General features: G+C 38.3%; 3 protein-coding genes across 6 annotated transcripts; 2 read left to right on the top strand and 1 right to left on the bottom strand.

Annotated features, from left to right (window-relative positions):
- Positions 1–945: 945 nt before the first annotated feature.
- On the bottom strand, positions 946–12,623 carry LOC119910018 (sodium-dependent multivitamin transporter-like). Of its 4 annotated transcripts, none has more exons than XM_038728360.1 (17): positions 12,605–12,623; positions 11,981–12,029; positions 9,890–10,352; positions 9,715–9,780; positions 7,461–7,512; positions 7,310–7,377; positions 6,734–6,888; positions 6,484–6,624; positions 5,595–5,724; positions 5,193–5,281; positions 4,404–4,516; positions 4,236–4,306; positions 4,066–4,152; positions 2,971–3,143; positions 2,788–2,894; positions 2,585–2,706; positions 946–1,627 (listed from the first exon to the last, which is right to left on the bottom strand). In XM_038728360.1, exons 3-17 carry the CDS (start codon positions 10,235–10,237, stop codon positions 1,490–1,492), a joined length of 1,860 nt encoding a protein of 619 aa, XP_038584288.1. In that variant the 5' UTR covers positions 10,238–10,352; positions 11,981–12,029; positions 12,605–12,623; the 3' UTR covers positions 946–1,489. The 4 variants fall into 4 exon arrangements, with proteins under 4 accessions (XP_038584288.1, XP_038584286.1, XP_038584285.1 ...); XM_038728358.1 differs by lacking the exon at positions 12,605–12,623 and adding an exon at positions 12,203–12,314; XM_038728357.1 differs by lacking the exon at positions 12,605–12,623 and adding an exon at positions 12,163–12,266.
- On the top strand, positions 12,259–18,910 carry cenpo (centromere protein O). Its single transcript, XM_038728363.1, has 6 exons — positions 12,259–12,406; positions 12,591–12,742; positions 13,562–13,712; positions 13,875–14,146; positions 15,045–15,204; positions 17,663–18,910. The coding sequence occupies exons 1-6, from the start codon at positions 12,385–12,387 to the stop codon at positions 17,770–17,772; spliced, it is 867 nt and encodes a 288-aa protein (XP_038584291.1). The 5' UTR covers positions 12,259–12,384; the 3' UTR covers positions 17,773–18,910.
- Positions 18,911–20,317: 1,407 nt separating this feature from the next.
- Positions 20,318–27,366, top strand: tp53i3 (tumor protein p53 inducible protein 3). Its single transcript, XM_038728362.1, has 7 exons — positions 20,318–20,446; positions 23,896–23,971; positions 24,115–24,288; positions 24,470–24,737; positions 25,216–25,428; positions 26,522–26,718; positions 26,913–27,366. The coding sequence occupies exons 2-7, from the start codon at positions 23,918–23,920 to the stop codon at positions 27,108–27,110; spliced, it is 1,104 nt and encodes a 367-aa protein (XP_038584290.1). The 5' UTR covers positions 20,318–20,446; positions 23,896–23,917; the 3' UTR covers positions 27,111–27,366.
- The last annotated feature ends 238 nt before the right edge of the window (positions 27,367–27,604 follow it).

Raw genomic sequence — 27,604 nt, 5'->3', positions numbered from 1 at the left:
CTCTGGGTTATTCACCAGCTAATTGTTATACAACCTATGTGTTTAGGACTTCTATGTAAGTAGAGAATGGAGAAGCTTTGTGAGAAGGACTCTTCCTTTTTCAGATCCCATCTGGATATTTGTACTGGTGTGCAAAACTCTGAACTCACAAGACCATTTGTTTAAAATACATGTTTAGTCAAATGAGGAATTTATGAGGAACAGATATAGTAAGTCATTATGCAGAAGGTAAAAGTAGAAAAATATAAACACTGCATTTTATGAAGCCATATCAAAATAAGAAGGTTCCTTACTGATCACATCTTTTGGAAAACTGACTGTACAACAAGTAATCAAATAAAATGTCTAATGACACGCTGTGTTTTTATATGTAAATGTCTTGCATTCATTTATGTGACTGTGTTTACTACTCTACACTAATATATCCCAAGAGGTTCCTGGTTAAATAGATAAAAATAAAGACTGAAATAATGAAGTTGTACTGTTTATGTAACCTATTTATATACTGATCAGTGGTTTAATTAACTGTAGACAATGTGTTGTATTTTATATGAAGATTTTTAAAATCTTAATTTGAAAATGAACTAGTTTCTTTAGATGCCAGTGTATGTGGAGTGGAGTAAAAAGAACAATATTTCCATCTTAAAGTGGAGCACAAGTGTAAACTAGCATAAAATTAAAGTACAAATACTTAATATGTACTTAAGTACAATGCTTAAGCGAAATGTACTTACTAGTAACTTTTCACCACTGCCTTCACTTCCTGCAACTCAATAGCATATTTCATGATACGCTCCCTGCGTTTGTATAACAGGCTTTGTTATAAGTTTCACAGGGAGAGTAACACCAAACGTGACTAGTATCATGTTCATCAGAAATCTGTTTCTCTGATTGAAATTCATTTTCAGGGGCGGAAAATTTAAATAGGAAGACAATGCAAAAGGATAACTACAAAATCTTTAATCCTTTTTAGAAAAATCTTTTTCTGTTTCGGCTGCAATACAGTCAAAATTCACTCATACATTCTTAAAAAGTGAGGTACTAGCATATCACCAGCGCATGACACAGGACCATTCATAACTGCAGTGCTAAACAAAAGTCAAGTGTACCTTTTTACATACATTTACATATTAAAGTATATAAATGTATATGCATAAACATAAACATTTATAGCTGTTTAAAGTTTACAGGACATCCAATAATTCTCATAAAACAGGATAGTGCAGATTTTTAACATATCTGTTAAACTGTAACAGGCTCAGCTACACGTAAGCCTTTTGTTTGAAGACATGAAGACATCAGTAGATTTAAAAGAAATACGTGCTGACTGAACATTGTTTAGCTCTGACCTTGCTGCAGCATTTTTACAGTGCAAAAAAATTATGTATTTCATCGCAAAGCAAGGGCAACAAAATAAAAATTAAACTCGTCCAAATTATTTGTGAAAATACTTCTTAACCGTTTTCCAGTCAGACATGAAACTGTTAGATCACACAGTTGTTTCACACTCCATAAAAGGTCTGTGAGCCTCAAGGAAAATCTCTTCCTGGGATGGTCCATCCTCCTGTGGGAAGGCCAACCCATTGCTTTCTTTATGTTGTGGAGGCTGCCTTTGTTGTGCTGAGAGCTATAAGAATAATTAAAGAAATAATTAATAATAAAAAGGAAAATATAGAAGATTAAGTAACTGATGTCATCAACTTCTTTTAACCGGAACATTACAGTGTGATCTTAAATACAGAAGAAACAGGCGATACCTACAACAGGCTGTAAGATGCTAATACAGGATGCTAACAGCTCTGTGAGCCTGTACTTTGTCAGAGTGGTGCTTAGAGCTAAATAATAACATCAGCATGCTACCATGCTCACAATGGGAACGCAAAAATGCTGATGTTTAGCAGGTATAAGTACAGCTGAGGCTAATGGGAAAACCAAAACCTACCAAAAATTTGTCAACCTCATGGTGGTGCAAGAAGAAATGTTTGGGGAGCAATGTCATTGGCAAACATGATCTGGGGACCATTAATGTCGGTAAAAAATGCCACAGCAATTCATGCATTCATTTTTTAAATATTTCAGTTTCGAGCAAAGTTGTGGACCAACTGACCAGGATTGCCACACCACTATCATGTCTAAAACCTTTGAAATCCTAACTCGCTGTGAGAAGCCATCACTTCAAACATTTAACCACTGACAAAGCAAAGCTGTAGTGTTCTGTCATTAACTACCTCAAACTATAAGATTATGTCCTGTTTCTACTAATAACAATCAAACATGTTTGGTTCAAAATCTCTGACCTTTTTGTGGAGACCACTACAGACTCTCAGCTCAAAACTAAGCTCATAGTCAGGATTTAAATTACAGTAGGTTGCCAGCTAGTCTCATGTTTTACATTTCAAAGGGCTGTTGTGGAATAGTGAACGACTGCTAGCAACTTTTGAATTTTATGCCAAAATGATGAGGAAAAGTTATCAACATTACTACTTTTATGATTTATATGTTAATTTTGAGAAGGAATCATTATATCTGAGAGGGTTTCAAATGTGTTGCTGATCCTGTAATTAAACGTCACCATTGAACTTACAGTCTGTCCCAGAGGAGTCACACAGCAGAGCTTCTTTTTGAGGTGTTCAGGCAGAAAACAAAGCAGTTTCCCAAATAAGGGATAGACTGTTCCTGGTGTCACATCTTCTTCTTTCATAGGGCCTATATAGAAAAAAAGTTTTGTTCTTGTAAATAAAATTTCTGGGTTATAGGGAGCATGTGTACGTGTAAGAACTCGCCTACCTGTGAGAAAGCTGATGATCAGGCCTGTTAGAATGACTGTGAAGCAGGTGAACGCACTGTACCACATGTAGGACAATGAATAAAATCTCTTCAGACCAGACGGTCGGCTAAAGAACAAAGAGAAACGATTAACCTGTGAAATGACCACAGTAAAAACAAACACACACTGTGCTGTCTGTGTACCTCAGAGTGATGTTGCTGAGTGCAGTCTGAATGGCAGCAGTCGTGTTGTCTGACAACACGATGGCTCTGCAGTTGGGTGGCAGTGGTCTTGCGCTGGAGCTATGAGTGACGATGCTCCCAATGCCGACCCAGAACGCCGAAGCCAGACCCGTCCCCAGACCAGCCAATGCTCCCTGGAAACAACAGGAAAACAAAAAACTTAACACTGACACAGGTAATAAATAAAGGTTTACATGGTCATTCTAATGGTTTTATGACCTATATCTTGCTCTAGAGCAGAGGCTGCAGAAATGGCACCTGGTAGCTAGTTTTCTTTAACCACATGTTCCTCCCCTTGCTTAAATTAGGAATGATTCTTCATATAAAACAGGTCAGGCTTACATTGATTTATTAAAAAAACTGTACGGAGTTGTTTCCAATGTCAGGTTGAGGATCCCACACAAGGACCAAAATGGAAGGATTTTGGAGGATTAATCCCTCGTTCACACCAGGTTCACACATGCAATTTTAAAGACTGGAGAAGACAGGACAGGACAGGAATTTCACAGCCATAGTCCATAACCTGTGATGAGGGGCCACAACTGGACATTACTTCAGTTTAAGATGTCACAGTCCAAAATGTTGGAAACCAAGGCTGTCAAGAGTATTGGCCAAAACACATATTAAACATACATATTAAAATGTTTGCTATTTAAAAACCGGGGTGGTGATGGATAAGACACATGCCTTTGGTGTGAGAGACCCAGGATTCAAATCCATTGTGAGACACCAATGTGTCTCTGAGCAGGGCACTTAACACCTAGTTGCTCCAGAGGCGTGCAAACTCTGACATGTATAGCAATTGTAAGTTCTGCTTTGGATAAAAGCGCCAGCTAAATGAATAAATGTAAATGTAGAAATGTTGATAGTGACTAATTTAAATATGTGATTAAGTATTTTGGGGTATTTAAGTCCATTTTATGATTAAACCGTTTTAATCCATGTCATGATTATTCTGACCAAAATAAGCACAGCAGTTAATATAGCAAGATGTTAGATTGTACATTGCCTCATGACAACATGGTCAACAGATCTTACTGATGAGGTTCAACTTACAGTGGAGTTAGCCCACGGAAAGAACATCCCGAGACAAAACAGACCAAGAATAGGACCGCCAACCATCCCGAAGATTTTCAAAGCCAGCTGAAGTTCAAACATAATGACAGTCAGTGCAGATTTAGAATGAAATGTAGGTTATGAGTTAGTCCCACAACCTTAGAGCTTACCTGTAGGACTGAATCACCCATTAGGTGAGTGAGATAGGCCATGGCCATACACAGCAGCCCATATAACGTAGCTTTGAGGAGACACAAGTTGAAACTTTAAGGCAAATGTGTCATTATTATTGAGCGTTGTATAATGCACTGCTGAATTTAAAACTTCAGAGAGCTAACCTAAGGCTTTGGACAGCAGTGTTGCTCTTGACTCCGTCATGGTGGGGAAATGTGGTTTGATGAGGTCCTCCATTGTCACAGTGGCCAGAGAGTTAAAAGCAGAAGAGATGGTGCTGCACAAAAATATACATATACAATTACTGCCATCTTTAAAACACCCAAAGTAACAATCAAATGTTAATTAACTATCGAACTACGAAATCATCACAGGATTTGAGTGTGTGTTAAAAATAGGCAAAACATTATACATTTTATTTTAATGTAACTTTATTAAAAAGGCTTTTGCACACCCAGAGTGACAAGTGTGCAGGAAGGGAGCAGGCAAATTTCAATATAAACTTCAGGATAACGAGGACTTTTTGAAAAAGGATGAAACATTTGATGTGAATATGGATTATACACTTAGTTGCCAGTTTATTAGGTACACCTAGCTAAAACGTATGCAGTCTAATACAAGTGAGGTTTTCAATATAACTCACAGAAACCATGGGCTCAGAACAGCCTGATAACCAATAAAATAAGGCGTCATAATTACGAAATAGTTGCCTGTGTTAGTGAACTTTTTAAAGCCTCTTTCCTGATGCTTATATCTTGCTTTGATGGCCATAACATCATGAAGAAGGTGTTCCCCCAAGTGCAATCACTGATTTTACTCAGATGGGTCAAAGCTATTGATAAATTGACTGATATACACCAATTGGTTCATGTGTAAACTTCACTTGTAGACACCAACAGGGTTAATGCTAGTTTGAATTAAAAACAAAAACAAAAAAATAGACAGATGAGTACCTGAGAGCTGCACTGAACAAACATGCAACAAACAGTCCAGGCAGTCCAGGCAGACCTTGCAGCATATCCATCACAAAGTATATCACCATCTGTAGAAAACACATTGTAAAGAAAATGTCCTGAAACCAGTTGGTTTGCAAAAATGTAGTGGACACAAGATACAAAATACAAATCTGGCAATACGACGTCCTGATGACAGCACAGACAGCACATTTACTGTACATAATGAGTCCAATGTGCTAAAAGGACGTACTACAAAATATGCAAATACTCATGCTGCTGCAATTTGTTGTTTAGTCTATGTGGCTCACACTAATCACTAGGGATCAAGGAAGAACATGAAGCAGGTGATTTTCAGTAGATAACGACACTAAAACAGAGAAATGACGCATTGAAACTCACCGCATCCCTTGAAGTGGTGCCCAGCTTGACAGAGTGATCCTCTCCACAGTAACGTGCAAACATGACCAGTCCCATCACACAGCTTAGAGCCAGGGCCAATTGCAGGGAGGGAAACACCATGTAGCAAGACCTGCAGAGCGGTAGGAACAAAAGTGGTAATTTATGTGACTTTTATTTTTGCTAAACCCTCTTTACTGTTCTATACTGTGAACTTCTCAAAGATGGCTTATGAATTCTTATTTTGAGATTTGAAAATGATTTATTGGTCGATATTTCACATGACATTTTGATGCCTTACATAAGTTTTTCAAACAATTGTGACCAAGATGTATTTAAAAAAAAAAGACTAAGAGTCTAAAGCAGTTCTAGCAGTTCTCTGAGGCTGTACTTCGACACAATGGTGCTTTTAGCTAAATGCTAACATGCTGGTGTTTAGGGATCAACAAAGTAAGTAGGATTCATCTTCTGGGAACCTGAATGTTTGAAATCAAATCAAATCGTGGACGACCGACCAACTTGACCATCTGTCTGTGTCGGTGCTCTCTGGTGGAAAAACTAAATGCTAACAGAAGCTAACGTCAAACACATCATTGGCATTGCTGTCCTGAAATATCTTTAATGCAAATACTTATTTACAATGCAAACATGACTGTAGCTATTTAGTTGATATGCACTTTTTTACAGTTCACACAGTGCAATCAACCAAAAATATGTAAAATAAGGGGAAATTTTTATTCTAATCTTATTATCTATTTTAATCTGCAAGCTGACAGAAGTTTAAAAAACTCTTCATCTTCTTTCACAGTTAAATCATTTAAAAAAAGTATAACGTGAAAAACGCTTAATTTTAGCATCAAATTAAAAACAAGGAGATCTACAGTCTGTGTACCTGACAGCCTCTTTCTCTGTGCGCGAGCTGAGATATCTTTGGACCTGAGCCTGGTTCACTCCATACAGGGACAGCATGAGGAAGACGCCGCCAACTCCCAGAGTCCAAAAGGTATGTCTCTCTGTAGGATCAGGGTTTAGACTGAACAAAAGCGAGAATTTAAGTACAGTACGGAGACATACTTTCACTCTAACAGATTAACATTATCATTGTAATCTGGTCATTCTCCTACACTCCAGTATGGACTCACTCGAGAGCAGAGATGTGGTTTCCTTCATAGACTTTCCTCCAGACTTCAGACACTCCTCCAGTCTGCTGCACTCCCACCACGATGACAGCCAGCTGCCCAGCAAACATCACAACAGTCTGAAAGACGTCTGTCCAGATGACAGCCTTTAAACCACCCTGTCAGAAACAGACAACACACAGGAATCAATCTGATACATGTAAATATATTATTCATTCAAATATTAGATATCTGTCTCAGTTTACAGTCATATCATTAATATTTCCACTTTATATTAATGCACAGTATGTCTAAAATAGACATGTGATTCATTCATATTTTTTTTTCATTTCTGAGATTAAATATACTGTATTACATTCCTGCCAAAGCCAAATGTAATTCTACAGAATTTCAAGTGGTAAATATTTGTAGAGAGATAAAGTCACTCCTGAGCTGTCAAGAGAGACATGCCACCTTTCATAAGGCCTGTTTAGGTACCAAAACCCCCCACAAAAATAAGAGTTGGAAATCATGAGAAAAACTTCATAGTACATTCCAATTTTTAGACAAGCTTTATGAACACAACCCTTAATAACTCACCAGTGTTGTGTACATTGTGCACACTAGTCCAGTGGCCATCACTGCTCCCCATAATTCAAATCCAGTAACTGAAAGAAAACACGGTAACACACTCAACTACAGAGCTATTCAAAATTAATGCGTCACAGTGAAATATTGGAACTTTTTGTACCTGTGTTCAGTGCAAAGGCGGGAGTATACACACACAGTCCCATATAGATAACCTGTAGCCGAGTAAAAGACAAATCAGAGACTATCCACTCTATAAAAAGTCTATAAAATAAAGACCTTGAAGGAAATAAGTAAATGCATCTCTTGTGTTTTCAAGGCTTTCTTTATGTGGATGCACCAGTCCTTTTTCAATGGATCAGTATCGGGGCAAAACTGACCGACCAGTTCAACTTTTTGAGAAATATGCTTATAATAATAATTATCATCATTTAAATTTATATAGAGCCTTTCATGAAACTCAAGGACACTTTATACATGATATGTTCAGATACAAAAGCACTAAGGGAGTTTCCAGGCTGTGGTGCATTGATGGTGTTTGAGGAGTTTTTTAAAACATGTTCAGGGATGAAGCATTATGAATATCTGCAGGGAGGTATTCCAGAGGGTCAGGGCTGCAATACTGAAGGCTCTGTCCCCTAAGACACACAGTCTGGTGTGGGGAAAGGAGAACAGGCCAGCTTCTGAGGACCAGAAGTTCTGGTGTCGGGTATATGGATGGATATTGAGGAGGTCAGAGGTACTGTGGGGCAAGGGCATGGAGGGATTTGTAGGTGAGAAGGAGGATTTTGTAGTTGATGCTGGACTTGATTGGGAGCCAGTGGAGGTGGATGAAGGTTGGGCTGATGTGCTGCCAGGTCTTGGTGCAGGTGAAGACCCTGGTGGCTGAGTTTTGGACAAGCATGTAAAGGGTTTTGCTGGGGATCCCCTACAGGACTCAACTGCAATAGTGCAAAGGAGAAGTTATAAAAGCTTGTATTAGGGTTTCTGCCACGGAGTCAGAGAGTGATGGCCGGAGTCATGAGAGGTTTTTGAGATGGAAAAAGGTGGATTTGGTGATGGTTTTGACATGAGGCTAGAAGAGTCCAGGATGACCCCAAGGTTGCGGAACTGATAGGATGAACAGATGGAGCATGCGTCAGCATCCAGGATCTTCTGGAGCAGCGCTTTGAGAGCCACAATGAGGAGTTCTGTTTTGTTCTCGTTCAGTTTGATTAAGTTTGTTGACATCCAGGTATTGATGTTGTGCAGACAAATATTTGCTTTCTTGCAGAGAGTTACATGAGAAGATCAGTACCATTCTTATGTTTGTACACTAAATATAATGCTGGAGGCAGCAGCCGGTTATCTTAGCTTAGCATAACAAGCTAGCCTGGCTCTGTCCAAAGATAACTGCACTTGTCCAACAGTCCGGCATATCCCACAGTAAAACCACACCTTCTAAATTCTACGCATTGGTTTTTGTACAGATCAAACAAACAAGTCACAACATGTTAATTAATAAGCTTTAGAGGTGCTTGTAGGTGGATTTAGTTACCTTTGGACAGAGCCAGGCTGGCTGTTTTGCAATGTTTCCAGTCTTTATGATAAGATAAGATAGACTTTATTAATCCCACACTGGGGAAAGTCACTTGTTACAGTAGCTCCAGATACAACACAGAACAGAAAATACTCATTAAATAAAAATAGAATTGAAAAATATTAAATATAATAGAAGAATAAGACATATAAAATACACCTTTTATATTCACAAGTGACTGATATGGAAAATTGTTTATATATATATATATATATATATATATATATATATATATATATATATATATATAAAAGCCAGGACCCCAAGCTGGATCAGACGGCACACCACTCCCACTCTCCTGTTCCTGACCAGCACCTGCCGTGGGGTCTCATACTCAAAGAAGAAGTCGGAGAGGGCGTTGGAGATTTTGCTCTTCATCTTCTCTCATCGGCTGTCCCACAGAGGAGGGTCTCTCTCTTCACCCCACTTGCATATAAACACCCAGACTCCACTTTTACCTCCTGGTCACCTCTGTCTGTCTGTCTCTCTGTCTCTCTCTCTCTCTCTGTCTGTCTCTCTCTCTTGAAGGCATCACACAAAGAGGGTGATTTAAGCCACAAACACCTTTTATATATAGTGAAGTGGCTTTAGCTTCATGTATACCATACAAACTTGAGTTGTATCATTTTTCTTGTCTAACTCTTAGGTAAAGAAAGCAAATAAGTGTATTTTCCAAAATGTTGAACTATTCCTTTAATAAGGTCATAATCGCCTTCAGATTGATCCTGCATCCCTCGGTATTTGACTCTGTTGAGGTATTCGGGTTGTTATTGAGAGAGGAAAAGCCGGATTGGTGCATCCTTTTAGTTTAGTTTATTATGTGAAGTGTTGCACCTACCGTCTGAAAGATGAAGGTCAAAGTTCCACAGATACGCACTGCTTTGTTGAAGCGCAGTTCAAGATACTGTGAAACAAAGCAACATGAGAACTGTAGCTCAAACAGGGATACACAACATAAATATGAACTCATTTAAATCCACTTCAACTGTAAATATAAAACTGCTTTGCCATACCTGGTATGCGCTGGAGAGCCGCAGTCTGTACAGCACCGGAATGAAAACATGAGCAGGAATGATGAGGCCCAGAATGTATGCACAGCCGATGAACCAGTACTGAGTACCGTGAGTGTAGATTTCTGCCGGTACACCTATAATTGCCACAGCAGACTGGAATGAGGCGATGAGCGACAACGAAACTGGAAGACAGTGCATGTTCCTGTCTGCCATCAAAAACTCCTGTGTAGTGCGCTGACGGCCACCCGAAAGAGCATAGTACAGCCCGATGCCCACAGAGGCAGCAAGCAAGAGCACAAATATCACATAGTCTACAGCCGTGAAGTGCTTCTGGTCAGACAGGTCCATCTTAACGGTCTTGAAGTCCCGGCCGCAGCTGGAGGTTTGGTTCTCCTACAGACACACATTCAGACGGATAGGAAATGTGTTTGTCCACACCCATCAGTCAGAAGAGTCCAGCAGCCTTGAAGAAAGTACAGCAAATTGAAAACACTGATTAAATACATAGAGAACAAGATTTGATGACATTTAGCCACAATCATTCAAAGCTGTAGCTGTAGTTGTAACTCTGTACAACACTTTTTATGAACAAATCACTTTGCTTAACAGGCAAGGAAATAAACTTAACCCCCCTGCCATGCACTCTCCCCAAGCCATGGATTTCATTGAACTGTTTTTACAGATTTATATTCCTTCCCATACAGACAGTGAGAAGGTGAAATCACTGCTGCCTTACTGTTACCACATAAACATAACCGTTTGCAACAGAAGACAACCTGGTCTGAGGAACGAAACTCAGTGTAGACAAATCAAGGTCACAGAGCCTCTGTTTCAACTTTCCCCTGCTTGAGTTGATCCAAAAATACTGACTACTGGTTTGGAAATGGGAGGTTCAAAGGGGAGGTGCCCTGCTACACCACAAAGACAAACAGCAGGAACCAATCTCTGAGGGTTTTGAAGGCCAAAAGCTACAAATGGGTCTATGTCTCAAAAAGAGACAGGAAAAATTATTTAGAAATCATTGTTACTCAAATTATGCAGATATTGTTCGTTGTCTTTACTAATATAAACAGTTTTTTAAAAATCACATTAAAATCCACAGGACACAAATAATTTGAGCTGAAACAAGTAACAGAAAATTTCATCAGCATCTCTTTTGATAATGGAGTAATTTGAGTTTTGAGTCAGTTTTTTATGCTAAAAGTTCCAACTTTTCAAGTGTGATGATTTGATGCTTTTCTTTGTCTTACGTGGTGATAAATTGAATATTTGTAGGCTTTGAACTGTTGAACAAAACAAGTAATTTAAAGACATCACTTTCAAATTAGAAATTGTGATCAGTTTTTGTGATAAACAACAGTTTTAATTACATAATGATTAATCAAATAGTCTGATTAATCCTTAATGAAAATAATCCTTCTTTTGCAACCCTTTTCATAATAATAATAATGTATTATCACATTCTCATACTAGGGCTGCTGCAACTAAATTTATTTTCACTGAGGATTAATATGACGATTATTTTCTCAATTTTTACATAATCATGGTCTTTAAAACGTCAGAAAATATTGACAAATGCCCTTGGGTCTTCAAATGTCCTGCCCTGTCTGATCAACAGCCCCCACGATATTCATATACAGAGATTTAAAACATAAAAAACAACAAATGCTCACATTTGAAAAGCTAGATCCCGAGAATGGTATTTCTGCTTAAAAAACTCAAGATAACTCAATAACCACAATAAGAGCCGATATATTTTCAGTCAACTGACTAATCGGTTCAATTCAAACCCAAACATAACCATAGCAGACAGCACAAAGTACAATAAGGCACCTATAAACTAAGTGTTAAGCCCTGCAGGCTGGAGCAATGCAGCCGCAGGCACTTAACACTTAACATGAAGACACTGCTGCTGTAACTTTAGCTGTATTATCTATAAATAAATAGAGCGATTCATCTGCTGATACGGGCTTCCTAGGGAAATTAAGCTACTGCACCCAATGGCCCTCACATCTCTGACAACAAGTGCTTAACTGGACTGAATGTGAATAAAAATGATATTAGAAAAATAAGAACATGAGGCAGACTCACCTTTACACGCCTGCACTCCTGTTTCCGGCTCACTGTCAATGGCACCATGCTGTTCATTGAGACATTCAAGAGCGCCACGTTACTTGAAAACAACTTGTTTGAATATCTTTGTGGCTAAAAAACAAGAACTGCAGACATTACATTGTGCTCAATCTCTAGACGATGAAATCTCATTTTATTACCTCTTCGTTTGTGCTCATAGAAGTTGTTAAATTAACCTACCACCTCGCTAATCTGTCGGTCCATATGTTTACAAATTGTTTTGATTTTTCTTCCGGGGTTGAAGCTGTTGGGCGGCGCTACAACGAGTGACACAGCAGCCGCCAAAATCAAATAGCCACAACTTGTGATTATCGTCTTCGGTGAAACTACATTATTTAACACTAAATAGAGAGTTGGGAAACATGGAGGGAGCGACTGCGAAAGGTAACCCGGACCGTTGGAAGCTAGCTTACCGGAACTGATAGCTAGCTATTAGCGTATAACGTAGTTTGTTTTGATGCTCCGTTAGCTAATGCTGGCTGAAAAAGGTTGATTAGAGTAATATTCACAATTTTCATTTATGCCCTATAAGAGTTAATATGGGTATTTTTCATCCGATTATCCGCAGGTGTTTTGAGTCACCTGAGTCTGCTGGAAGTTCAGGCAAGAAGCCGCAAAACTCAACCGCAGCAGTCGAGTCGTGCGAAGGAGCTAAAGGCTAGAAGAGAAGCGCTGATGACCCAGAGAGACCAGCTGAGGGCAGAGATACAGACACACAAGGTGGAGGAGTTTCACACCGTTTTCACTAATACTTGTGACTTGTTAACGTTTTTTTTTTTTTTTAGCGAGATATGATTACAAATAATCACTTTATTAGGTACACTTAGATAAGACTAATGCGACAGCTCTACCTATATCTTCACCAATGATGGGGATTTTACTTAACGTTAACGTTACTGCGCTTCAGTACATATTTGAGGTACTTGTACTTGAGTATTTCCATTTTATGCAACTTTGTTTCTACTCCACTAACGTTACATCTCAGAGGCAAAAATTTTATACCACTCCATTTGCTTCTTAAGACAAATATATTTAGATTTTAAATTTGTATATTTCATTGCATTTTCTACTTAACTAGTTTCTGTTATTATTTCTATTCCTTAATATCTTGATATGCAAAGTGAGTAATTATAACAAAGAATTTCCCCTCGGGGATCAATAAAGTATTTCTCATTATGATCAGTTGATGATCAGTTACTACTTACGTTTAAGATTTAAAATGTTCATACCCTTCCTGGTAAAAACCAGAGACTTATCACAAAACATCAGTTGCCGACCTCACTAATGCTCCACATACCAGAAATGCTGCAAAAACACTTCCCAGAAGAGTGCAGGCTTTCATTGCAGCAAGTTAGAGTAAATTGTGTTGGAATGAGCCGTGCCTCGACTCTCCAGAGTGCTGATGCAGCTCGCTGAGCACACTTTAATGACCTAAAATAAGTCACCCTGTGTATCACTAGCTTTACTGACAATGCTGCACTTTCTTGTGTTTTTAATGTTGGCTGATTCATTGGGGCTGGTTACACTGTCCTGCCACAGAATCTACAGAAACTGAGGGCATCTATGGACAAACAGCATCCACATGAGGAAGAGGGGGAAATGGATGAAGACTCAGAGAACTCGCAACTACTGCGGCTGATGGCCAGACATACACAACTGAAAGACCTCCTATATGCTCATCACATCATTGGTACTAACTGCAAGTTGTTTAATTTACTTATATACTTATATTTATTTTGCTATTTATGATGTTTTCATTAATTTCATCCAAATCTATACATGTCTCTTGTATATCTCATATGTCCAAGTCATTACTCTTCAACCTCTCTGTTTTATTCGCTGATGTCACTAGGTGGTTACAATGTCATAAAGACTCGTCAAGGTAAAGGACTGTGCGTGTCTCTGGCAACGGCCTACGAGGGCGTCTACTTAGAAACCTACAACCTAGAGATGGACCTGAAGCCAACGCTGAGAATCAGTCGTCACAACATTCCCCCGTTCATTCCCTTGAACAGGCTGGCTGAACAGAACAACATGCAGAAAGACATGAGGATGTTTCTGGATACCCTCAACCAACATCTCAACGCCTTTGCCGGTCGCAAGCAGCAGTTGAAGTTTGTGAAGGTGCCCAACTTTGCTTTTTTTTTGTGTTAAATAATATCTCATAATATGTCTTAAGGAAGTCGTTTGTCAGTGGTTGTGGAAGTGTCTGGATGTCATCTTTAGTATACAACAATTAGACCAAGGTGGGATTCTGTACAGGCCTTTTTTTCATCAGGTGTGATCAAAGATGAAAGTTGCAGTAAATATAATGTGCATTAGAAGAACAACAATTAATCGATCAGTTAGTCCAACTGGCAACCATTTTAATAATTGACTAATTGTTTACGTTTCTAAAGCACAAATAACAAAACTTCATTGGTTCTAGCTTTCCAAATGTTTCATGGATTTGTCGTCTTCTTATCTATAATAGTAAACTGAATATATCTGGACTGTGTGTAAGAAAAGACAAGTAATTTAAATATTTCCACTTGGGCTCTGAACAATTGTGATGGGCGTTTTGTACCATTGTCTTACATTATATAGACTAAAAGAGTCAATGAGAAAACAATCAATAGATTAATCAACAATGACATAAATCGTTGAGAATTGTTGAAATGTTATAAATTAATAAATGTACTAAAGTTCAATTAAGAAAGGGGGGTAAAAGCAGCCTATAAAACATTTGTGCTACAATTTAATTTTACAGTTCTGATAACACACTGTTTATGATACTAATAGATCTGTCATAACACCAACATATCAAACACTCAGATAACATACTTTTGTATTATGGTGTAGTGCAGTAAAAGTCTTTTTTCTTTTTTTGCACATTTCTTAACAGATGAACAAAGTGCAAGAAATTAAATGGTTCTTTACATTATATTCAAGGCTTTGATAATCTCTCATAGACAGATGACTAGCGTGTAAACGACATACACTTGCTCTGGTAGAATAACCCTGTCCTCGTGCTTCTTTATAGGAACTCCATACGTCCGTGGAAGTGATGGAGAGCAATGCTTTGTGTTCAATATTGGTGATGATGTTCACTGTGCCTAGAGAGAAGACGCCTGTTCTCTGCACGCTTGACTACACCGACCACACCAGATGTCTTCCCACACGGGTCCACTTTGACTGTGAAGGTAGAGGTTTTTATACTGCAGAAGTTTCCCAACTCAGACAGATAGCTATGTGCTGTATCTGTGCCAATATAATCCATAACACAAGGAGGTTAGGGTTAGACGCCTACCTGTAGACGCAGTGATGGAGGGTAGAACTAAACATTAATTTTTACACTCACACATAAATCTAAACTGTGTTCACATCAGCCTCTGTGTGTGTTTTACAACATGCACTGAATATTAGGCCACTGACAGAAAGATAGTCAATCATTCATATCCTTTGGTTTTTGACTGTTTGGACATCATTTGCACTTGTGAAATTGTTATGTGCATTTTTCACTAGTTTATAGAAAAGGAAAGAAACGAGAAATCCCATATTCAGAAAATCATTTTGATCATTGTAAAATGACTTCAAGGAAGGGTCTCAGGAGAGAAACGTATTTAATAAAGTGGCCAACAGTGTACGGGCCTTTATTTTACATTGAGAGTTTTTATCCAATGTACCTGTCTGTATGGTTTGCAAGAACAATTACCCTACTTTAAATAAACTAAACAATTAATTCATACATTGACAATTTGAAGAGGGAACAAAAGAATAGATTGTGCAATAATAAAAAACAATCACTTCAGCCCCAAATTACACAACAGCATTTGGAACATAAGAGGATGAATTAAAAATCTGTTGGTTTTTCAATAATAAAGTGATAAATTGATGTCTTTGCAGACAGGGAAGCTGCGTAGATTCCGGTCAGGAAATATTGAAGTTTACATATTCAAATGGAGAATATTTCCATATACAGTGGGGCCAAAAAGTATTTAGTCAGTCACTGTGCAAGTTCTCTTACTTAGAAATATGAGAGAGGTCTATAATTTTCATCATAGGTACACTTCAACTATGAGAGACAAAATGAGGGAAAAAAATCACATTGTAGGATTTTTAAAGAATTTGTTTGTAAATTATGGTGGAAAATAAGTATTTGGTCACCCACAAACAAGCAGGATTTCTGGCTCTCTCAGACCTGTAATTTCTTTAAGAAGCTCTTCTATCCTCCACTCGTTACCTGTATTAATGGGACCTGTTTGAACTCGTTATCTGTATAAAAGACACCTGTTTGAACTCGTTATCTGTATAATAGACACCTGTCCACAGCCTCAAACAGTCAGACTCCAAACTCAACCATGGCCAAGACTAAAGAACTGTCAAAGGACACCAGGGAGAAAATTGTAGACCTGCTCCCAGCTGGGATGAGTGAATCTACAATAGGCAAGCAGGTTGGTGTGAATAAATCAACTGTGGGAGCAATTGTAAGAAAATGGAAGACATACAAGACCATTGATAATCTCCCTCGATCTGGGGCTCCACGCAAGATCTCACCCCGTGGGGTCAAAATGATCATGAGAACGGTGAGCAAAAATCCCAGAACTACATGGAGGGACCTGATGAATGACCTGCAGAGAGCTGGGACCAAAGTAACAATGGCTACCATCAGTAACGCACTATGCCGAGCGGGACTCAAATCCTGCAGTGCCAGCTGTGTCCCCCTGCTTAAGCCAGCACATGTCCAGGCCCGTCTGAAGTTTGCCAGAGAGCATATGGATGATCCAGAAGAGGACTGGGAGAATATCATGTGGTCAGATGAAACCAAAATAGAACTCTTTGTTAAAAACTCAACTCGTCATGTTTGGAGGAAGAAGAATGCAGAGTTGCATCCCAAGAACACCATACCTACTGTGAAGCATGGGGGAGAAAACATCATGCTTTGGGACTGTTCTTCTGCAAAGGGGACAGGAAAACTGATCTGTGTGAAGGGAAGAATGAACGGGGCCGTGTATCGTGAAATTTTTAAGCCAAAACCTCCATCAGTGAGAGCCTTGAAGATGGAACGTGGCTGGGTCTTCCAGCATGACAATGATCCCAAACACACCGCTCGGGCAACAAAGGAGTGGCTCCGTTAAAAAGCATTTCAAGGTCCTGGAGTGGCCTAGCCAGTCTCCAGACCTCAACCCCATAGAAAATTTGTGGAGGGAGTTGACGGTCCGTGTTGCCCAGCGACAGACCCAAAACATCACTGCTCTAGAGGAGATCTGCATGGAGGAATGGGCCAACATACCAGCTACAGTGTGTTCAAACCTGGTGAAGACTTACAGGAAACGTTTGACCTTTGTCATTGCCAACAAAGGTTATGTTATAAAGTATTGAGTTGAACTTTTGTTATTGACAAAATATTATTTTCTATCATAACTTACTACAAATAAATTCTTTTAAATAAATCCTGAGTGATTTCCTGAATTTTAACTCTTTCTCATTTTGTCTCATAGTTGAAGTGTACCTATGATCAAAATGACAGACCTCATCTTTCTAAGTAGGATAACTTGCACAATCAGTGGGTGACTAATACTTTTTGGCCCCACTGTAACAAATATGCTAGTGCTGGTAATATGCAGTAACATTTTGTTGTAATATTGACTTTGTTTGCAGACAAGGAGCTCTCTCATTCTCCAGAGTGGAAGAAAAACTGCAGCCTACTCCAGCAGACTCCTGTGCACAAAGCTTTGATAACCATGAGGAAGATGGGGAATATTGTGTAAAATAGTGAGACTGGGGGGGGGGAGGTGTACATTCCCATTGTTTATAATAAAACTTTTTTTCTTAATGTTGAGGTATTAAACTGCAAATAGAAACTGTCGAGTTTCTCTATGGGGGTTCCACAAGGATTTGCATGGTGCTTTTGTCCTTGAGTTGTTCTACGAATGCCGCCACCCTGCTGTGTAAAGTTTCACTCTGAAACTGTCTCAGCCGCTCCATTTCCTCTCGGGCTTTCTGCTGTTGCCTGGCCAGCTCTTTTTCTGAGATTGAGTCAATAGTCGCAATGTTTTTCATTTGCATGAGAGAAAGGCTGCTCTGGATGTTGCCCCTGTGTCTCACTGAGCTGGTGGGTTTGACTGATGGCAGTGGTGCTGATGTCGACCGACTCTGTTCCACCAGTTCTGATCCTTTGTCGTAATACTGGGATTTGCTGGAATACAATCTCCTGCCATGAGAGGTTTTAATATCTCTAAAGTGTGTCTCTGCATTATTGTGCTCTCCGATTTCTTTCATAGCGATGTTGACCGTAGCTTTAGGCTCACAGACTTTTACCATCACAACTCTTCTCTGTTCATTTATCAGCAAGTCTCTTCTTTGTTGAAGCATTTTGCAAGTGTACCTGTACTGTTTGTCCAGCATGTTTAGTTTATGCTGGAGATCCCTGTCCTCCTTTTGGTTCAACACTCTCAGATCTCTCTGCAGCACACCAGCTCTTCTGAGACTTTCATCCATTATATACAAAGGCTTGAGAGAGAAATATGTTTTTGAGTACATTTCTTTCTCCAATTTAGTCACTTTTTCTTTAAATTAAAGCGACAAATGTCATTTGCCTACCTGATTTGTGTGCAAAGTCCCCCAGAGCGATGTGTTACACAGGTGTTTGCTGCTATGGCTGCAATATAAAAGCCTATTATATTAGAAGTAAAGTGGTTGGGGCTGTTAGTCATTGTGTACTGTCACATTTCCTAGAGATTCAATTTCAAGGTGGTGTGCAGTCACCGGGCTTCTCGCAACTTGTGCAAATTAACCAATGACAATGACTCCCTTTGTGAAAAGTACTTCCATCACGTGTTTTGTCTCATGTTATGGAGGTCTAGTGCTTTGGGGAAGAATGAATAAAGAATTACTTTCTCACATGAATTTTCACTGTTAAGTGAGTTGTATGTTATACTATAGGTTGTGCTGATAAGTGCTGGAATATTTTTTATTATGATAAAAAATTATGTTGTAATTATGAAATATAAAATATTTGCCTAAACCATCATAATAATGTTTTTACAGCAGGGGAGGCCTTATTTATTTATTTATTTATTTATTTATTTATATATATAAACTGTAATGGTAAACCACTACACATACAAACACAAGGGAGAGTCTCAGAAGAATATGTTGAACCAGAACTGCATTTTAACCCTTTAATCAGGCCTGTGTATGCTGTGATTATTTTCTGGTTGTCTTCTATCATAGTAAACTGACCTTTTGAGGTTTTAGACTGCTGGCTGGGCAAAACAAGACATTTGAAGAAGTTGATGTGGGCTTGTAAAGGCCAGAGGTGAAGAAGTACTCAGAATCAGAAATACTTATTGATCCTCGAGGGGAAATTCCTTTCTCACAATTGCTCAGCTTGCATGTCAAGGAACAGAAATGATAATAAAGAAGGAAATATCTCAAATAATATGTACAGTATTAACAGAAATAGCATGATGGGTAGTAGTAGAGTATTCAAACAGAAAATATTGAAAGATGTTGTATTTAAGTCAAACTAGCAATACCCACAGTGTAAAAATACATTACAATACACACGTCTAAAGTAAAAGTTGTGCATTTCAATTTTACTTGCATCAAAGTACAAGAGTAGCCTATTTGCATCATAATATACTGAAAGTAGTAAAAGTACTCAGAATAATGTTTATTATATTTGATTTTAATTATTGATGTATGTATGTGTTCATCATTGTAATGTTGCAGTTAAATAAATATAAAAGGTGGCGCTAATTTAAATTATTTTACTTTATAAGAGCTGTATGGGTAGCCTGTGATTCCCCTCCATCAATGAAGATTTATCTTTTAATAATTTAGAATTTTAATTTGTGGATTACATTGTGTATTATTAATCAGATTCTGCAAATTAGCCTAGTGGAGTAAAAAGTACCATATTTCCTTTTGAACCATAGAGGAGCAGAAGTATAAAGTAGCAGAAAACGGAAATACTAAAATAAAGTACAACCACCTGAAAATTATACTAAAGTACGGTACTTGAGTAAATGTACTTCATTAGCCTACTTTCCACAAAAGGTAATGGTAATTTTGAACTATTTGCTGACATTAAATGTAATAAAGGATTGAATGAAAAAGATTAAATATTAATTATAGTTAGTTACAAGACCAATCCTTTAATTTTACTTTTATTTAACTTGTTTTGCCAGAAAAGTCACATTTAAGAATAATATTGGCTTTAAATTAAGGACATGGCCTCAGTGGTCCTATTGATGATTACAATTTAAACAGTATTGTGCAGTATATTCCTTTAAACTGCCAGGTCATATGCCAGAAACCCGCCCACCTGGTTGTCTGATCCCTCCCGCGCTGGACGAAAGTTAAGCTTCTTGTCTGGAAGATGGCACAAAACCTCATTCATTCATCTCAAAGTTGATGCACTGTTGACATCGTCTGCTGGTAAGTACATTTACCTTTAATGCTTGAACATAAATTAAAGATAACAGAGCGATTCACGGTGAAATTGGCAGCTATATTATTAACGTGTGTATTTTCTTCTAGTCGAACTTTATAACACTATCAAACTTGTCGACGCTTTAACCAAACATACTTTTTCCTTAATGCACAAGAACATACCCTGACCTTTTGACCTACAGCGCAGGCGCTCAACGTAACAGATCATTACGTATAACGTAATCGTGGGACTTCACTGACCCGCTGTCATTTCACTACTGAACTCTGTAACACCAGCGTCCCCTTCTCTCTTTTACTTCCTCTTGTGGTGTTTTTAGTCCTTCTTCTTTCTGTTTCTTCTCCTAAATAGTTTTGTTATTCTTCACACCCGTGTTCACTACACAGCTAAGCTCTCTGGGCTTGCTAGCTACATGTTTTAGCTCTGCTCCATGTACTGAAATACCAAATGGCCCATAATTTGTCTCCATCTATGGGTACATGCTTTTTAAATTATAAAGTAATAGTAATGGTATTTTTTTTAACCATATTTAGCTATGCAGATAGTTTTTGTGCCTACAGGGTTGGAGATACCTGCCTCTGAGTTTATTGGCACTGCTTAAAGAGGATACACTAACTTATTTTTAACATCACATAGATTCTTGTTGGCATATGAACAACAACGAAACTCATATTGTCAAGGTTGTACAGGAGGCTGGCAAGATGGAAAGGACTAAATGTTGACAGGAGGCCAGCAGGAAGACTTGAGTGATTTATTGAACATTATTTAAGTAAAGTGGTTGGGGCTGTTAGTCATTGTGTACTGTCACATTTCCTAGAGATTCAATTTCAAGGTGGTGTGCAGTCACCGGGCTTCTCGCAACTTGTGCAAATTAACCAATGACAATGACTCCCTTTGTGAAAAGTACTTCCATCACGTGTTTTGTCTCATGTTATGGAGGTCTAGTGCTTTGGGGAAGAATGAATAAAGAATTACTTTCTCACATGAATTTTCACTGTTAAGTGAGTTGTATGTTATACTATAGGTTGTGCTGATAAGTGCTGGAATATTTTTATTATGATAAAAAATTATGTTGTAATTATGAAATATAAAATATTTGCCTAAACCATCATAATAATGTTTTTACAGCAGGGGAGGCCTTATTTATTTATTTATTTATTTATTTATATATATAAACTGTAATGGTAAACCACTACACATACAAACACAAGGGAGAGTCTCAGAAGAATATGTTGAACCAGAACTGCATTTTAACCCTTTAATCAGGCCTGTGTATGCTGTGATTATTTTCTGGTTGTCTTCTATCATAGTAAACTGACCTTTTGAGGTTTTAGACTGCTGGCTGGGCAAAACAAGACATTTGAAGAAGTTGATGTGGGCTTGTAAAGGCCAGAGGTGAAGAAGTACTCAGAATCAGAAATACTTATTGATCCTCGAGGGGAAATTCCTTTCTCACAATTGCTCAGCTTGCATGTCAAGGAACAGAAATGATAATAAAGAAGGAAATATCTCAAATAATATGTACAGTATTAACAGAAATAGCATGATGGGTAGTAGTAGAGTATTCAAACAGAAAATATTGAAAGATGTTGTATTTAAGTCAAACTAGCAATACCCACAGTGTAAAAATACATTACAATACACACGTCTAAAGTAAAAGTTGTGCATTTCAATTTTACTTGCATCAAAGTACAAGAGTAGCCTATTTGCATCATAATATACTGAAAGTAGTAAAAGTACTCAGAATAATGTTTATTATATTTGATTTTAATTATTGATGTATGTATGTGTTCATCATTGTAATGTTGCAGTTAAATAAATATAAAAGGTGGCGCTAATTTAAATTATTTTACTTTATAAGAGCTGTATGGGTAGCCTGTGATTCCCCTCCATCAATGAAGATTTATCTTTTAATAATTTAGAATTTTAATTTTTGGATTACATTGTGTATTATTAATCAGATTCTGCAAATTAGCCTAGTGGAGTAAAAAGTACCATATTTCCTTTTGAACCATAGAGGAGCAGAAGTATAAAGTAGCAGAAAACGGAAATACTAAAATAAAGTACAACCACCTGAAAATTATACTAAAGTACGGTACTTGAGTAAATGTACTTCATTAGCCTACTTTCCACAAAAGGTAATGGTAATTTTGAACAATTTGCTGACATTAAATGTAATAAAGGATTGAATGAAAAAGATTAAATATTAATTATAGTTAGTTACAAGACCAATCCTTTAATTTTACTTTTATTTAACTTGTTTTGCCAGAAAAGTCACATTTAAGAATAATATTGGCTTTAAATTAAGGACATGGCCTCAGTGGTCCTATTGATGATTACAATTTAAACAGTATTGTGCAGTATATTCCTTTAAACTGCCAGGTCATATGCCAGAAACCCGCCCACCTGGTTGTCTGATCCCTCCCGCGCTGCATATTATTAACGTGTGTATTTTCTTCTAGTCGAACTTTATAACACTATCAAACTTGTCGACGCTTTAACCAAACATACTTTTTCCTTAATGCACAAGAACATACCCTGACCTTTTGACCTACAGCGCAGGCGTTCAACGTAACAGATCATTACGTATAACGTAATCGTGGGACTTCACTGACCCTCTGTCATTTCACTACTGAACTCTATACACCAGCGTCCCCTTCTCTCTTTTACTTCCTCTTGTGGTGTTTTTAGTCCTTCTTCTTTCTGTTTCTTCTCCTAAATAGTTTTGTTATTCTTCACAGCCGTGTTCACTACACAGCTAAGCTCTCTGGGCTTGCTAGCTACATGTTTTAGCTCTGCTCCATGTACTGAAATACCAAATGGCCCATAATTTGTCTCCATCTATGGGTACATGCTTTTTAAATTATAAAGTAATAGTAATGGTATTTTTTTTTAACCATATTTAGCTATGCAGATAGTTTTTGTGCCTACAGGGTTGGAGATACCTGCCTCTGAGTTTATTGGCACTGCTTAAAGAGGATACACTAACTTATTTTTAACATCACATAGATTCTTGTTGGCATATGAACAACAACGAAACTCATATTGTCAAGGTTGTACAGGAGGCTGGCAAGATGGAAAGGACTAAATGTTGACAGGAGGCCAGCAGGAAGACTTGAGTGATTTATTGAACATTATTGTAACAGATGAACATAAAAATACAATGCAACTAAGACAAACTGACAGGGAGTGAAAAAAATGGGCTGGGTAAATATCTGGAGGACTGATGAGTAGTGTGGGCAGGTGGGCAGGGAACATTGGGTAACTGCAGGGCGGATGAGAGAAATGGGAACAGGTCAGTTGATGGATGGGGCAATCAGATGATTGGGAAATAAGGGAAAGTCTTAGGGCACCTGGTAGATGGATGGGAAATGACAATGACAATTTTTTTTTCCTATCAAGTTTTTCTTATTTTTCTTTTACAATCAAATCACAGTTGCCTCTGCTGGGACTATCAAATGCATCACATCCTGCACACTGGAAGATTTTTACTGGGACACACCTACCAGACAGTGAGTGTTAGCAAAAGGAAAAGCTTTTATAACGTGGCTATAGGTTAAATTAATGATGTGTTAACCAGCTTTAGACTACCAAGTCAGGCATTTGTTTCATGACTAAATTATAGATTTTAAACATTTTTTTCTTCCTCCTATCGGCCTGGAACAAGTGTTGCTCTAGCTTTGCCAAGATGATGCGGGCAGTGTGTGTTGACGTACCAGGAGGACCAGAGAATTTGCTGCTGCGAACTGTCCCTAGACCTCAACCTAAAGATGGAGAAGTTCTAATTAAAGTTCATGCAACTGCCCTCAACAGGGCAGACTTACTGCAGGTATAGTACAGTATACATTCTTGCAAAGGATAAGTACACTATAATCTCCTTGATATACATATGTTTTTCTGCTAAATGTGATTATCTTACATGTGATGTGTCAACATGTTTTGTACATAAATAGTAAAGTCCTGATTATGGAACGATCTCGGCTCATATTCTTTATTTTTTTCCCCCATAGAGGCGAGGACTGTACCCACCTCCCCCAGGTGAGAGTGACATCATAGGCCTGGAGGTGGCTGGTACTGTGGATACTCTGGGCTCAGTGGTGAAAAGAGGCTGGAAGCCAGACGACAGGGTCATGGCTTTGCTCTGTGGAGGAGGATATGCAGAATATGTTGCTGTGCCTGAGGAGCTTCTTATGCCCATTCCCCCTAATTTGACACACAGCCAGGCTGCTGCGATCCCGGAGGCCTGGCTCACTGCTTTTCAGCTTCTAGTTTTCATAGGTACAGCAACCATGTTTGTTATTTATAATAATATATTTATCTTGCTGCATCATTATAATCCATATATTTGTTTTCTTGGTGGCAACAACACACTACTGTACCACCATCTCATTATTTATAATCCTTGTCTCTGTGTATTTCTTTTTTCTATTCTTTTTATCTTATTGGAGTTATGTTTTTTTTATTTTATGCATGAAGCACTTTGTATTTTTGTTTTAATAATATCCATAAATATAAAGAATTCATAGTAATAATAATATCTTATTAAATTGTTAAATTCCTGGAAAAATAAAATGTGGTGCTCTAAACAAGTTAAAACTAAACTAAAATTACAAGTTTATCCAGAAGAATAAATTTAAAGATGGTGAAGCATTTTTTCTATTTGTTTCCGCTTAATTTTATACAACCCCAAAGAACCCTATAATTAAAAATATTGAACTCTGCACTTGTATCTTGCAATCTGTCTTCTCTGCCACAGCTCAGGTGAAGGAGGGTGAGGTAGTGTTGGCTCATGCTGGAGCCAGCGGAGTTGGAACGGCTGCTGTTCAGCTGGTTCGTCTGTTTGGTGCCGTGCCCATTGTTACTGCAGGGAGCCCAGAGAAGCTGAAGATGACTGAGAATCTGGGAGCAGCAGCTGGGTTTAACTACAAAGAGGAGAGCTTTGTGCAGGGAGTTCATAACTTTACAGGAGGTGAATTGGGTAGCGGTATAGACAGTTCACTGTGTCGCAGGTTACAGGGCTAATTAGTCATTGCTGTAATGTGTTTGTATTGTTCTTATTAGTGATCTATCAAACTAAGTGTTATCATTGGATTTTCATACACACAGTCATAGTAGCAGTCACTGCTTATGATAACTACATTTCTCTTTGTTCCAAACCATTTGTTAATGGAAATGTAAAACACTTTATGTACACCAGAGGATTCAGGTGAGCAAAGACATGTTTAAAAATCTAAATAGAGCTTGTTAAAATTTAAAGGATTATTCCATATAGTTCTTACTGTCACCAAGTCCATATCTCTGGTCTTTCTGACCTCCCTTCCCTGTCTGTGGCCCATTTGTTTCTACTGAAAATCACAAAGTCACAAATTAAATATGTTATTATTTTTTAAAAGGTTAAGTATTTTCCTAAAACAGCTGGACACTGTAGTTTTATAGTACTAAAGCAGGAGTAAATACTGCATTTGTTGGTTAGGTTACTTTATTTCTACCTGTAGGTAGATTTGTTTTGCAGCAAGAATATGACATCCATTTTGACACATCCATTTTGGGGACTATTTTCAGCCAGGGATGAATACACATTTGATGCACTATTGTATTTACAGCAGCAGGATGGTGCATGTGAGATTCTCTCAAGATAAACTAGTGTGTGCCTGCATGGTAATGAGGGAACAGGTAAGCCAGTGCAACAGTTTTTAATTGTTTTTGGGCAACAATGGAGCTCAATGACAAAATAGAGAAATAACATCTGCCGGGCTTCGGATACACACACAACACATGTTCAGGCTCAAATCATAGTAGGTTTTGTTCTTTTCATGGGACTTGTTGACAATTTAGAATATCATCACTCGTGCTTTTATGTGTAGTAAATAACTAAAAATGTACACACACACAGATAACGTATAATAACTTTTAATAGATGGCTATATCACTGCTGATGAACTAAAACAAAGAAGAAAAAGTGTGATCCACTTGGAGGTTAGGGTCAAATTCGAGGCTGCAGATTAAATATTTCCTGGCAACTGGCAAGTTACGTTGTATAACTAATAACTGTAATTTCACAGGCAGGGGGGCAAATGTCATCCTTGACTGCATCGGTGGGCGTAACTGGGAGCAAAATGTGAGCTCCTTAGCCACCGATGGCAAGTGGGTGCTGTACGGCACGATGGGAGGCAGGACAGTAGAGGGAGACCTGCTAGGCAAACTGCTCTCCAAGCGAGGCCACTTGCTCACCAGCCTCCTCCGCTCTCGCAGCCTTCAGGTGAGAATTCAAACCAAACAGAAATGACACACCAGCTGTGTTTCTCCATCTCTGCATGTGAACATGCTGAGTCTCGGGAAGTGAAAATTCAACAGTGCTGAACTTCCTTGTTCACTCTGTCTGGTTTTCCAAAATGAGGCAATTTGCATGTTCGTTTTCACACTTTGAAACCGCTTTGAATTTCCCCTTCACAGTACAAAGCCGACCTGGTGGAGGATTTCTCTCGCAGAGTGTTACCGTATTTCTCAGACCAGCCAGCCTCCTTGAGGCCAGTGATTGACAGCACATTCAACCTGGAGGACATTGCAGAAGCTCACAGGCACATGGAGGCCAACAAGAACATGGGGAAGATTATCATTAATGTGATTCCACAGAATCAGGAAACTCAGTGATAAACAGTTGCAGAAATATTAACAGAAACGTACATTCATGTCAAGGAATCTTCCAACAGTGTTATTTGTTTTACACAAATGTTGATCTTAAATATGCTTTATCCACCAATAGTCTGAAGATGATTTTCTTTACAGTGCTGTTACTTCTGTAGAGTCAAAATAGGGATAATTGACACAGGATTACGAAATGTTCATTAACAGTATTGTGTTCATGCTGGAGATTAAAGAGAGGTGCTGTAAATCTTTCCAAACCACAGTGACTTTCCTCTTCACAAATATCAGACAAAATACTATTACATAGAAAACCCTTGAAATAAATGTGTGGTAAAAGCAGGGCTTTTTCCCCTTATCTAACATAATCAAACGTAAATTGACTAATTTAATAAAGGCACACTAGCAAAATATTACAGAATGATCTACACTCCCCAGTCTGTAGGACACCAGAAGGTGCAAAATGGCTGCCCACCGCTCCTAATTAGGATAGGTTAAATGCA

Source organism: Micropterus salmoides, unplaced genomic scaffold (genome assembly GCF_014851395.1).
Source record: "Micropterus salmoides isolate LMB-PRFRI ecotype aquatic unplaced genomic scaffold, ASM1485139v1 Ms_hic_scaffold_19, whole genome shotgun sequence".
Classification (NCBI taxonomy): Eukaryota; Metazoa; Chordata; class Actinopteri; order Centrarchiformes; family Centrarchidae; genus Micropterus; species Micropterus salmoides.
This window is presented reverse-complemented; position numbering and strand designations above follow the sequence as displayed.

Bases quoted from the DNA above. Each gene is read 5' to 3' on its own strand.
- LOC119910018 (XM_038728360.1), bottom strand. From the start codon at position 10,237: ATGGACCTGTCTGACCAGAAGCACTTCACGGCTGTAGACTATGTGATA. The intron at 7,513-9,714 runs GTAGGTGCAACA...ACTCGGCTACAG, and splicing joins TGACCTTCATCTTTCAGACG to GTTATCTATATGGGACTGTG. The intron at 6,625-6,733 runs GTGAGTCCATAC...GCTTTTGTTCAG, and splicing joins AACCACATCTCTGCTCTCGA to TCTAAACCCTGATCCTACAG.
- cenpo (XM_038728363.1), top strand. From the start codon at position 12,385: ATGGAGGGAGCGACTGCGAAAG. The intron at 12,407-12,590 runs GTAACCCGGACC...GATTATCCGCAG, and splicing joins GGAGGGAGCGACTGCGAAAG to GTGTTTTGAGTCACCTGAGT. The intron at 12,743-13,561 runs GTGGAGGAGTTT...GTCCTGCCACAG, and splicing joins CAGAGATACAGACACACAAG to AATCTACAGAAACTGAGGGC.
- tp53i3 (XM_038728362.1), top strand. From the start codon at position 23,918: ATGCATCACATCCTGCACACTGGAAGATTTTTACTGGGACACACCTAC. The intron at 23,972-24,114 runs GTGAGTGTTAGC...TTCCTCCTATCG, and splicing joins TGGGACACACCTACCAGACA to GCCTGGAACAAGTGTTGCTC. The intron at 24,738-25,215 runs GTACAGCAACCA...TCTCTGCCACAG, and splicing joins TCAGCTTCTAGTTTTCATAG to CTCAGGTGAAGGAGGGTGAG.